General features: G+C 37.7%; 1 protein-coding gene across 1 annotated transcript in view; it reads left to right on the forward strand.

Annotated features, from left to right (window-relative positions):
- The window catches only part of RBM33 (RNA binding motif protein 33), a 106,670-nt gene that overhangs the window by 12,816 nt on the left and 80,169 nt on the right, over positions 1-13,685 (forward strand). The window contains exons 3-6 of the mRNA XM_086614997.1: positions 3,573-3,621; positions 5,672-5,748; positions 8,384-8,684; positions 9,809-9,919. Of these exons, the coding sequence (XP_086471123.1) occupies positions 3,573-3,621; positions 5,672-5,748; positions 8,384-8,684; positions 9,809-9,919 (538 nt within the window). The remainder of the gene's footprint in view (positions 1-3,572; positions 3,622-5,671; positions 5,749-8,383; positions 8,685-9,808; positions 9,920-13,685) is intronic.

Consider the following 13,685-nt stretch of genomic DNA (forward strand, 5'->3'; position numbering starts at 1 on the left):
TTCATCTTGCTGATTGTTTCAGAAAATTTTTTTTTTACAACTGTAATAGAATATTATTTGCATGTGTTAGAATATTTATTATTATTATTTTTCATTATTATTAATTCTCTTTAGATTGCAAGCTGTCTTTGTAAGCGTTAAGCTCTGTGGTTGTCTGGGCAGTTATAAATGCCTAATTTAATTGCTCGGATTTTTTTAACTACTAGCCTAATTCAGTATAGGACAGAGTTTCTAGAAGATGGAAAAAGGCTGAATGAACACAGTAGACTGGGTTTTTTTTTCAGTCCTTCATGCGTTTTTTTTTCAACCGAAAGCACTTTTTCTGTGGGGGAGGATGAAGGGGTTATGCTGTTAGTCATACATCTTGATAGACCATCAACTGGTACTGTGTTGCTACTTAACTGAGTCCCATCCCCCAGTCATTTAAATAATTTCGAATTTCCAGGCCCCTCTCCTTTCTCTTAATACTGGAGGGTGATAACTGAGAGTTGGAAGGCCCCCGTTATTTGAGAGTACAAGTGTAACATTGTTCTTGGAGAATTTTTCCCATTACTTTTTTTATAAATTCTTTTCCTGAAACACTTGTCCTTGCTCATGTTTAATGAGGCACGCTCATGAAATTGGAGGCCAGAAAGGGCTGGTGTGACGTCTTTATCACAGTCTGTTAGTTTATATGTTTATCTCTGAGTAGCCCAAAGCTTGAGTTTGGGAAAAACATGCAGTTCTAGTGCTATCCTGTGAAATGAGAGGGCTAATTTAGTAGTCAGCTCTTGCTGAAATGCACTTGTTCTGACCCTTCTCTGAGATTATTCATTTCTCTACACTGGCAGAAGACTTTCCACTTTTTGGTATCTGTCTTTATTTTTTTCTCTTCCTCATTTAGGTAGCTGAATTTATTCAGTGAGGATAATGTTGAGTATTAGGAGTTGAGGAAGGGGACGAAATGGATCTGTCTCTTGTGAGAGCAGTGAACTGTTAGATTATTTTAACCCTAATTTCCTAGAATTGTGGTTTTGGAAAGACCTTTGTATCTTGATGATTGTTCCAAAGGCAACTCACCCTCGCTATCACAGATGTGTACTTGTATTCCAGTTTAATTTATTTTATGTGGCTTTGCGTGGTATCAGATTGCAACCATTCATTTTTGTCTGTTTTTCTCAGCTATGCTAGGATCTTTTAGTATCTTTTTTTTTTTTTCCTAAAATAGTCAGATCTGGCAATTCTAGTCCCTCCTCTTTCTCATAGATAACTTCAGATACGGCTGTTTTAAAAGAAGCTTGAGATAGTTCTGCTTTACAGTGCAGGCTTTTTGCTGTTACTTTGTTTATTCAAAAAGTTACCAATGGTGATTTTTCTTCTTTTAGTTTATCAATGAAAATATTGAATGACGTTGAATATTTTAGTAGGCTTTGAGGGGCATTCTGTGAAATGCTTTTGTTTCTGTTATGAGCTTCATTTATGTGCTAGTGCTAGTTTTTTGACTGTCAAATAGTAAGCCAAAACTTTTAAAAATAGGTATGCAATTACTTCTATTGACCAAATGTTTAATATTTTTTTTAAGAATCACGTAGAGGATGTTTTTTAGCAATGTGTTGAATAGCCCTAACTATGTTCAGCTAATTAATCTTCCTCTTTATTTTCCATTTCTTTGTGATCTGAATTTCTTTCTACCTGAACTTGTTTTTTGTCTTTGCTATAACATACATTCTTGCTGTCTTTTGGAATTTGTGTAGTGCATTTTTATAAAGAGCTGTCAGTGGTGGGCCATAGTGCTGGGAAATATTTTCAAACCCTTTGTTGCATTTGTCAGATTACTGGCAGCTGAAGAGATTAGTGACTTTTTCCTACTTCAGTTTTGACTCAGTTCTTCTGAAACTGTTTCTGTTACGTGGAGTTTTCTATATCTGAAATAAAGTGCTGAAATTCTAGTCAGTTTGCTCTTTGGAATGTATGATATGTCTTATGTCCTAGTTTTTGTTTAATATTGCAGTGAGCACAAAACAATCGCTGTTTGTTGATGTTCAGTCACTCCTGGAACTGTATGGGATCAGTAACTATGGACAAATACTGTGTGCTGATGATGAAGTCCTATTTAGGGCTGATTTGGGGTATCATCTGTTCTCTTCTAGCCCACAAGATTTTTATCCTCCTCCGTCCCCCGTGTTATCCGTACAGTAACCAGCTCTGAAAGAGACGTATCCATCTGGAAAAACAGCTTTTAGCACTGATTTATGTCTTGGCATTGGCTGCCCTATTTTCAAGTATTTCCTATATAGGTGTAAGGAGCTATTATACATATTCCCATTCATTTCATATAGCGCAGTCTCACTTTGAGATATTCGATTTTTATGTAGTGTTTAAGGCATAGGTTTTTTTTTTTGTTTTTTTTTTCTTGTTTGATTTTTTTTTAAGGTGCGCAAGTAGAAATAGGTTTACATTCTTGAATTACAGCTCATATTTCAAATAATTGGCATCTCATTTTAGTATTAGGACATACATGTTCTAATGTGGGCATTTGTCATATTCATCATAGAATGACACAGGCTGGAAGGGACCTTAGAGATCATCTAATCCAACCTCCCTGTCATGGGCAGGGACACGTCTCGACTAAATCAGGCTACTCAAGGCTCTGTCCAACCTGGCCTTGGTTCCCCCGAAGTCTTCTCTTTTCAAGGCTGAACAATCCCAGCTTCCGCAACCTGTCCTCGTAGCAGAGGTGCTCCAGCCCCTGGATCATCTTTGTGGTCCTCCTCTGAACACGCTTCAACAGATCTATGTCTCTCTTATGGTGGGGTTATTGAGTGTTTATTATGGAAGGGGGAATCCATTTATCCCTGTCACTAGATAGTTCTTTCACTGAAGGAAGAATGAGAGTAAGCAGTTGTCCTAAAGTTTAGCTAGTCTGGACTGTAGTTCTTTGTGTTGCATCCTCTTTATGGGACAGATGCTATGTGGTGGCAGAAGTTTTGTAAGCCCGTTATTTCTATACTTCCTGAATTCTTAAGCCATGTTTATCAAGATGATGAGACATGAATGTGATTTTTGTCATCTTACAAAAGCCTGTTTGACCCTACTTTCAGCTTGAGGAGGAGGGAATAAAGCATTTATGAAAGACCTAGGCTGGAGTGGCTCCCAAGCCCCCTGGGCTCCCTGTGCCTCCTTGCTGAAGTGCAGCTTGGGCCATATGGTGGCCTGCTGACACTCTTGCCCACAGGACATGGCTGTCTCACTTGCTTCTTCCCTGAAGAGGTGGGAAACAGCAGTTTGGACAATATGCCCAAATGGCCTTGAAGTGAAGGGTCTAGAGTGGGGTCCTAGCTAACTGCGGTTTAAATGCCTGCACTTTGGGTCTGTGTGCTGTGATATAGTTGGAGGAATAGGGAAAGGAAAGCATATGAAAATGCTTTCCTTAAAAATATATATCTCCTTTTTCAACTTGCCGAATGCTTGCTGAAAAGAAAGCTTTGTGCAGACTCATTGACTGCTCTCCTCATGTTAAAGGCACGTGCTCTATATGGTGTTCGTTTCTGTTTTTTAAGGTTCAGCTTCTTAAATTTGTTCATGTTTTCCAGTGAACTTGATGATGACTTGCTTGGAGAGGATTTGCTAACTGGCAAAAAGGTGAGAGATGTGCATTAAAGTGAACTGTTACAGATGTTATAAAGTAAATGTTGTTCAACTTACCCACTTCAGTTGTTTGGTAATGCCTTTTATGTATTTTAATACATATATTAATACACCTCCCCAAAGCCTGACAGCCTCAGGTACCTGCAATCTGTCCTGTTGCCAGAGTGCTTGGCACCCAGAGCTCTGTTTCCTTTTGTCAAGTACCTCCAAGTGTGGCTTTTAAAAATAAAACTTTTAGAAAAATTTTTTTCTGAGGTAGTGTTTCTTCTGACAGCACACTGTTCAAAAAGGAGATGGTTTGCAAAATCGATTTTGCTGTAGCTCATATTGACTTAACAATTAAAAAAACTCAAACCCGAAATAATAATAAAAAAAACAGTTATGCCCACTGAGTGCTGATTAGCATTCTGGAGAATTCACTTCAGCTGCCAGTGTGCTGGCTATTAAAAGCTACTCATCAAAATACCAGCAGTATTTACCAGAGAGTAAATAAAAAAAGCAATCAGTAATGTCTATTAAAGGTCCACTCACTGCACATAATCCACTACTGCTTTGTCTAATGAGTAGGCAGAGGATTTCTCCTCCTGTGGTGAGGGAAGAATATGGGAGCAGCTAGCACTGGAGAACATAAACAAGTGCCCCCATATCTGCTGTGCGCTCTTCACTCTTGACACCTTTTTCCAAAATTGAACTCTATGAAAAGAACTCAGGTGTATGTTTGGATTTGCCAGATATCTGCAGAAGACAGGACTTCTGTTTGGAAAATCAAAACTGGCTAGTTCCTCTTTCTCCACTTTATCTGCTAAATAAATTAGTTTAGAAAATAGTTTTTAAAGTTTTGGTTGGAGGTGAATGGGTTCTTTAAGAAACCCAGATCTGGTAAAAGCTGAGTTTTAATTGGTTTAATTTTTTATCATCACACTCTAAATGTTGGAAGTTAGCTTCTTGAAATTATTCTATAAGTAATTCCTATTAAAGATATCAAGTTTCTTTATCTCATGTACTGGTTTAAAAAATAAAATTCTAGGAGGATAGGGATTGCAGGTGTGTGTTATGCAGTTATAAAAATATAAGCAGTTAACATGGCATACATCTTTGAAGTTGAAACATGAGTTGATAAAGCTACTTACTTATCTTAAAAAAAATAAAATTATCTGTATGAATACTAACCAATACCAGATTTCTCCAATGTACTATGTGTTCTTGGTTTTTTTCTATTCTCATTTTCAGTTTTCCATGTTACAGGACTCTGAGCAGTATCTGTGGGTATGGACTCATATGGTGGAGGAATAATAGATTTCTCAGGAAGTTTTCCCTGAGCTATTTAGGCTAAACTTGCTTCTACTTAATCTCATCCCAGTACTTTTAGATAAATCTACCCTTGTATAACCTTTCTGCCCCTATTACTTTAGGGGATGGAAATAATGTTGCTGAGCAAAACTGCAGTTATCTCTTCCTAGTGAGTAATTATTAGAAAAAAAAAAAAGAAACAACCGAAATTTTGATAGACAAATGGGGAGGAGTTCAGAAAAGGCATGATGTTTTCTTCAATTATTTTTCTTCACTTACAAACTAGTTATGTTTTTTCAGTTTTCTTCATATCGCTATATTCTTTCTTCCAGTCTAAGTATCTCTGCTCTCTAGAAACTGCAGTGACTTAGTGGTTTTTCTTGACTTACCTAATGCATTAAGGTCACAAGGTAGTTAAATCAGAGCACTAGAGCTAACCTTTCTTCCTTCCTGATATCACTTAAATGAGTTGTCATTTTTGGCTATATGTGGGACTGGATCAGTGAAAAGTGTTGATAACTAGGCAAATTAGAGTTTTGTAAATTTCCGTGATACTGTAAAACAACTGTTTTCAGATTTGTTGTCTTGAGTAGCATATTTTTTTCTCATCAAATTAGGTAATTTCGTATGGTCTTAGTCTGGGATGTGTTCCTCATAAAAAATACTTAGTGTTCAGAAGTTTCAGTAGTTTCAGTACCTAGTTGAAAAATTTGTATCTGTTTTATGTTCATGATTCACTTTTTCTGAAACTTAGAATCAGTCAGACTTGTCGGATGAAGAGCTGAATGATGATCTTCTGCAAAGTGACAATGAAGAGGAACAAGACTTTGGGTATCTCTTTTCTAAATCTCATGTTTTGGATAATTCTAAGCTGTTAATGACTACTACTCCTGATAACTAATAACTGCTAAACTGAAGTTACTGGTATATACTTAAAATAGTTAAGCTTTTTATCTAGCCAGCTACTTAATGATGTATATATAATGTGTTCAGTAGCATTGTTAGCATTTTGGTAAAATGATTTTTTATCTATTTGAATCTAATAAATTTAACTCAAATCGTAGAATCATAGAATGGCACAGGCTGGAAGGGACCTTAGAGATCATCTAATCCAACCTCCCTGTCATGGGCAGGGTCGCCTCTCAACTAGATCAGGCTACTCAAGGCTCTGTCCAACCTGGCCTTGAACACCTCCAGGGAAGGGGCATCCACAACTTCTCCGGGCAATTTATTCCAAAGTCTTACCACCCTCCTACTGAAGAATTTCTTCCTAAGATCTAATCTAAATCTGTTCTCCTTCAACTTAAACCCGTTTCCCCTTGTCCTGTCAGTGGACACTCTTGTAAAAAGTCCCTCCCCAGCCTTCCTGTAGGTTCCCTTCAGGTATTGGAAGGCAGCTATTAGGTTCCCCCGAAGTCTTCTCTTTTCAAGGCTGAACAATCCCAGCTCCCGCAACCTGTCCTCGTAGCAGAGGTGCTTCAGCCCCTGGATCATCTTTGTGGCCCTCCTCTGAACACGCTCCAACAGATCTATGTCTCTTGGAGCATGTTCAGAGGAGGGTCTATTAATCTATTAATTAATTATTAAATTATTGATTATTAAATCTATTAAAAATGCTTATAAAGAGGAGAACGCGTCATCTCCTACTTAGAATTATTTATAAATACTTAACAGAGCTCCTGTTGTGTGCTGCCTTGGTGTCGTTGTAGGCTTCCTTCTCCTGTAAAGTCCTTTTCTGCCATCTTTCTTCTAAAAATACGTCTTACCTCCTAAGACCCTGAGGAGGAGAGCTTCATAGTTTGTACAGCTCGATTTGCGGCTTAAATATTTGTGTACAGTCACACAGCAGAAAATTTTGTACAGAGTTTATAGACTTGAGCAGGTACTTCTGTGGGAGTTTGCTGAGGATCCTGCCCTGTGAATACTCTGTAGTGATACAGCTTCACAACTGAATTGTGAGCATTATGAGTCAAAATGAGTGTCTTGACATTTTTACTCTTCAACCTAGACTGAATGAAGATGTTTGCGATGCAGAAGTGATGCAGTGCTACTGCTGCTTTTAATGGCCTGTGTGTTTTGGCAGCTTTTCCTTTACTTGCTGCGTGCTATGAAGGCATGTCGTCTGAAGGGATATGAATATATAAATACACACACAAACATACATATGTATATGTAAAAAAAGCATGTATATTTTGCCCTGAGATATCCTTTCTATCCTTGGCTGGAATTAGGATAATGAGTCTTGTCCCTGGGTTGGATTCATAAGGGTGACCGTCAGCCTCTCTGGCTACTGTTTTCCTCCCTGCAGGAATGAAAAGTGGACTGTTCCCTTCAGAACGGGAAATCCTGGTTACAGTCCTTGCTGTTTTTTCTCTAGATTTCCTCCTTGCGAGCCCTGGGCTGCACGGATGTTTGTGTGACTGCGCTAGTGATGAGAAAGTGTTTGAAGTGTGATAATAGTGCTCACTGGAAGCAGGTTTTCGTAGACAAGGCTTGCATTTTTAGCAGTTTTATTGCCAGGGAGCGAGTGCCTTGCTCCCCTCCTTTTCCCTCTCCCTCTATTTCCATTCAAACTCATTTGTGCCTCTCTATTTGGGAGGATAATGATAATCCTGCAAAATGTCTTGGTTTTCATGATAAATCTTCCCTGTCTGATAGACGCAAATAGCTAAAAGCTGCCTGGATCTCGTTCCGCCAAACTTACAAAAATAGTGAATGATAGGAATGTAATTAAAAACCAACAACTTTTGTTTTCTTTCTACCTAGAGCCCTCAAATCAATCAGAGCTTCCCCCTGCTGCTTTTATAACTGGTTTGCCGTTTGTTAGTCACTCTTTTATGTGTTGATGACACTAGCTGTTGTAAACAGTACATTCTGAGTTTTGCTTTTCCTCCAGATTATAATCTTTCCAGTTTTTATATTGATTTTTTTTCCCCAGTGTCTGTGCCAATACTGTAACTGATTCAGAATGTCTTAGGCATTTAACAGCAGTTCTCAACTATATATTTTATGTTATTTTGAGTAGAATGTTAGATTTGTCATAAAAGTGTAAGTTTAAATTCAGGATAATCAAGAAGGAATGTTGTTAATGCATTTAATAAATTATTTGCTAGCTTATTTTGAAAGATTAGGAAAACAGATGCAGTTACAATAATTCTGTGTATTTTTTTGTTAGTCTTGGAATTAAAATCGGATCCAGTCTGCTTTGGTTACCAAGCAGGACTTTTGCCAGTTTGACCTGCTAAACCATCTGGTTGGTTTGATTCCTCTGGTCAAATAGCCTGCAGCTGGTGATAAGCTGCAGTACAGTATGTATTATGACAATATGGCGTGGAGTCAAGCAGTGTGTGAGGTATAATTTTGTCCAACTTAGAGAATTTGTATTCGTTGGCTTTGTTTTACTAAACTTTTGAGTAGTTGACTGTTATGCTTCAACCTCTCCTTTTTTTTTCCCCCTGTACCATAGTTCTCAAGGCGTTACGGTTAGCCTCAGTGCTACATCTGGCATGCTTTCGTCATACGAACTCTCTGAAACGATCAACGATCAATCAATAGAACATGAGTCTGAGTATGACCAAGGGGAAGATGAAATTGTTTATGACAAATCTGAAGCACCTGAAGTATATGCTTCAGAGTATGCAGAGGAAGGACATTATGAAGGCAATGATCCTGAACTGACAGAAGACCAAATAGAATATGGGGAAGAACCTGGAGAAGAAGATGAAGTGCTAGACCTTGAAATCAATGAACCCCTAGATGAATTTCCAGTGAGTTTATTTCTATTGTATCTTCAAAGATAACATTACTTCACGTGCACAGGGTTTTAGACTGATTTGAAATCTGTTTACCTCCCTGGGGAGGAGGGGAAATTAGACCTATTATCACTGTCTGCCAGTTTCTTTATCTAGGCTGTGACAAAGTTTGTGTTGACAGCTTGTTTGGCGGTAGGTAATGCTCCTTTGTCATGCTGGAAGGCAGTTGAGAATCATGACCTTGAGGATTGTATCCTTAAGGAGGAAAACAGCTTTGTGTGGTGGAGATACACTGCCAATTGTTAGAAGTACTTAATGCAAAAGCTTTTATCCAGGCTTTAGACAAGATCTGATAAAGTCCTTCGAAGGTGAAAAGATTATTGACCTGCTAAAGACATCTTTAAGGTGCTAATATCCCAAAGTGATTGATGTCCTGCTCGTTCATCCTTTTTGTAACTGAGAACTGTCTAAACCTGAATAAAGAGATTGGAGGTTAGTTCAGAAAATGTCACCTGCATAATTCAATATAATTTAAGCAATGTATTAGAGAACATGCACTGACTTTAATTGCTACTGAAATTATTTGATCTTAATTAAAACCGTATGTGATCAGTGAGGTGTTTTAAAATACAAGCAAACTTACTTAGGAAAGGTTTTGCTGTCATTCATAACTGTTCAGATTTGAACCTGTTCATATGTCAGCACTTGTAGAGTGTTTTAAGAACGTTTATGTTTTTGATGTGGTAAAATCTGATGTTAATGTATATGTGCTATAGATGCATGTTTCCTTTGGTGAGAATGTACTGCAGTATTTGCCTCATGAATTTGTAATCAAAGCATGTAGAAGTACAGAAGTAGAGCAGGGAAACAGGAGTAGATGAGATCTTTATGATGACATTGCTGGGATCTGAATTAAAACTTTTTGGTTATGTTTTTGATAATATTGAAATTATTGTCTAGTTAAAAGCTCTGCTAATTATACTTTATATGATATGTCACTTAAAATTGACAGTTCTGATAGAATACTTCTGTTCCAGTTCTGGAAACAGTAACAATGCATACAGATTCCATCTCTTAATGAGTTTGTGATTATGTAAAATTGGCCTATGTCTTTTCACCTTCTTATGTTATTGCTTCAGGATGAGGATTACATGCAATCATATAATCAGCAAGCAATGGAAGAACAAGAAGAATATACAGCTGATGAGGAGCTGGAAGAATCCCAGGCAATGACAAATGAATCAGAAGAGGTATGTTGTGAATTTAATGGAAACTTAAAATAAGTAGTTGTTTCTGAATTTGAATTTGTAGAATTGTCTGTGGTGCTGGGTAAGAAATCATGCAACTTTGCCAATGTTGAATTATTGATGGTATTACTCTTTGTATAAGATGAATTGTGATAGCTTCTGTATTGTCAGATGCATCAGATCCTCTCCCTCATAAGGGAGACCTCAAAACGTCCATACTTAATCTTAGCTTCAACATTAGAAACTTCAGGGGCCCTTTTGGATAGGAGACTGATAGTAATACTGAGTTACTGTTAAATCTCCCAGTAGCTGTGGTGCCTCGCTTTCCTTCTAGGCAAAGGTTGGTTTGATTGTTGTTTTGAAAGAAGTTGTACTGGGACTGAAATGTCTGTGTTTATCTTTATTCTTTGATTAGGGAAAAGAATGAGTTACTTTGCAAGAAGAAAGCTTATGCCAAAAACTGTCAAGTGTACGTTTGCTAGTTATAGCCTAGAACAGTGATATAATACTTGTTATTAATTTGCAGCAAGTTTTTGATATGGGATTTTTTCCTTTCCCCACCAGGAATCTGCTTTAATATTACTTTTATTCCAGTTCTTAATTAAATGGGATTGAATGGATTACCTGCTGAGAAGTGTAGTCAGAGTGTGTTCCCTCTTTGGAGCTTTAACTCATCAGGAAATTAATTCCTCAAAGACAAAGTAACGTTCTTCTCTGAAGTTCTGACAAATGGGTGTGCTGTTATACTCTAGCTGTATGAAACTTATTATAATAAACCAGCATTCTTTAGTAGGTTGAGAGAGATGGACTGAGAAGGGACCACCTACCTGCATTGTTCAGTCTTCGCTGTTGCAAGCGTGATGTCTTAACACCAAATATGTCTTAACATAGTTTATTTCCTCCTTCCCAAGCGTTAAATTTACCCTTCCAAAGAACTGTGAAACACTTAAACACTTTTTATTCATTCACTGGACTAGATACCCTTTCCTTCTGGTGTTTTGAAAGCAGACTGATGCATTTGTGTTATCTGCAGCCACAGTCTGTATGAGATGATGAAAGCACTGCACTGTCTGGGAAATTAAGTACATAGCTGGGATTCACTGTCAAACTTACTGCTTTAAAAAAGCACAGCTTCACTTTTAGAGTAGGAACTAGTGAAAGTTCAGTCATAATTATGATTTCTAAGTTGGTCCAATTCAGAATTAAATTACTTTCATTCAAAAGATAACATTAATGCAAATTTTTAATTGATTTTGTTAATAGAGCTCTTAGAGAATTTGTTCATCATGTTTCAGACGTTTTGGCCACATCTTTATTCAGTTAATCTACATTCTGGCTTTACTCTCATGACTTGTAGATTGACGCAGGTTTCTTGTTTCCAAAATAGTACCGTCTTTTTATTTCTTTATTATTTCGTATTTACATTTGTTGGTAGGCCCACTATTGCACTCTCCAAATGAGAATACCACGAAGAGAGAAACTTTGTAGAGTATGTACTTGTGTTTATTACGTGGCTAGTTGCATGTCCAGCTTAGGAGCTTTTCTGTTCTTTATTCAAGTGTTACGTAACAGCACTCCTCCTTAAATCTCATAACATTCACTGCTTGTAAACAAGGGTGATTGTTGGTGTTCTCCTGTAGAAAATGCAACACGAGAATGAAGCTGTAATAGATGAGGTACAAATAAATAGTGTTATCACTTCTTGATTGAAATTTGGTGTCTGAATAACTGAGAGCGAGCTGGTAGAGAAAAGTGCTTGGTAGTGTTGTATTTTAAGCAGTTTCCACATTAAAACCAAATAAAGCCTCTTACTATATTGCATGAAGAAATTTTGTAAACCAAGAGAAAAGCTGACTCGCTGGGGAATTCGAGCATGATAGGGGGAAACTGGTGAATAAGGGAAGTGAGAGACCTGTTAAGAGTGGCACTCAGGTGGGAAATGTGAGGAAGAAGCAGAAGTTTGTGTCCTTGGCCAGATGAGGTTCAAGGAATGCTTTTTCACTTGATATTTAATTTGAAACAATACTTAGAACTTGGATTTTGAATAAATAACACTCTTCGCAGAGCTTCCTTGAAAAATGTAGCAATGCTTCAGAAAATATTTTTGCCTCCTTAAGGTATAAAGCAAAACCCGTATCCCGAAGTTTCAGCATCAAATAGGTGTGCTAAAACTGTCAGTTACATGAGAGTTATGCCCTAAATATTTTTAGAGTAATAATATCGCTAATTATTTCTACAAAATGTTCATTAAAATGTATCCTCCTAAAATTAGAACTCATGATTTCTTTGTTTTATACTGGAACTCATCTCCTGTGAAGTCTACATGGGATTTCTCATTGCGTAAATGTAAACTGTTTCTTGGGTTATGCTGATAAGAAATGATGAGGACTTTAATCAAGAAAACATTTTGTGAAAAAGTGCTGCATGTTGCTTTTCTTTTGATAGAGTACAGACTTGGAAAAAAAAAGGCCAATGTGTGTGTCTGTTGCATTGTTCCATCTGTGTGTAGCTGAAACTTACGTGTTTGAGTTCTTTTGTTCAAGTTTGAAGATACTACCTGCCAGCCCAACGGAAAATGATGAAAAGAGTGCAAATCAAAACAGTGAAGTTTTAAACGTATTTAGGAGCTCTTAGGTTTGTTTTTTATTCCTGTTTTTCATCTATGAAGTGGAAATGCCCTTGGAGTAGGTGTAACATCTTCTTACCTGCTCTCTGTTATATTTTGGTCCCTTAGGATTGAGGAATTGCTCCTGCTTCAGTGTTAGCCTCTGGTAGAAGCCTCCACTGCTTGTTTTCTAGCTGGTTAAAAGTTCTTTGTTTCACCTTTGTAATGTTTCATGTGGAAGGAATCTGGTTTAGCCTTTACAACACTTACCTCTTTTGTACATCTTGGTGCTCTCTGCCACAAAGCTCTCCAGAACATGACAGTCCCATGTTTAGGAGGATCCTTTGCTAAGATCAGCGTTTATCATGCTGACTGGTGTTTTCTCCTGCTTTCCTTGGGCTGTGTCTGTTATCAGTCCTCCAGCTGCGTGGTAAGCTGCTTGGGGCAGGAGCACTCGCTCTGTTGCAGATCATAACCCAGCATGGGGAGTTCTGGTCAGTGACTGGGATTTATGGTGTAATTATTTAATGAGAATGGCAGGAAACACTGACCAAGAAAGGTTGTTATTTTTCTTGGTAAGGAAGAGTCAGAAAGGCTCTTTGGTAGGTTTTTGCAAGGTGTCGTAATGGGAAATGTTAAGCTCCCTTTGAGGAGAGCTGCTAAGAAGCCTTGGCTGGCTAGTCCGGTCAGATGGCCTCAAGTAGCTGTTCAAGGACTGTTTATGCAGAGATATTCCTGATTAGCAAGTATTAAATAGTCCTGTAAGTACTAGTATGTAATAATTCTATATCTACACTTGTGTCTTTTCCTATGTAAATTTCTTTGGAAACGTAGAATCTATTCATAGACTGTAATCTTGGCAAAACAACTCATCCTGTTAGGCTGGAAGTTGGAAAAGATGATCGAAAGAAGTCTTGCAGGCCACAACTGTTGAACAAATTGTGGGGGAAGGGTGTATGCTCCTACACAGCTCAAATAACCTTTCCTGGAGCTATATGTAGAGAACATATGGTTGGCTGTCAGACATGTTTGTGTCTCCATTGCATCTAATATAAATCCCTCAATAATACATGTAATCAGACTTGGACATGGGTCAGTTAGCATTCTCGAGCACTGCCTTTCCGGGGTGCCTGCTTTTTCATTAGCTCCTTTGATTTTTTTGTC

Source organism: Tauraco erythrolophus, chromosome 7 (assembly GCF_009769465.1).
Source record: "Tauraco erythrolophus isolate bTauEry1 chromosome 7, bTauEry1.pri, whole genome shotgun sequence".
In the NCBI taxonomy this organism is placed as follows: Eukaryota; Metazoa; Chordata; class Aves; order Musophagiformes; family Musophagidae; genus Tauraco; species Tauraco erythrolophus.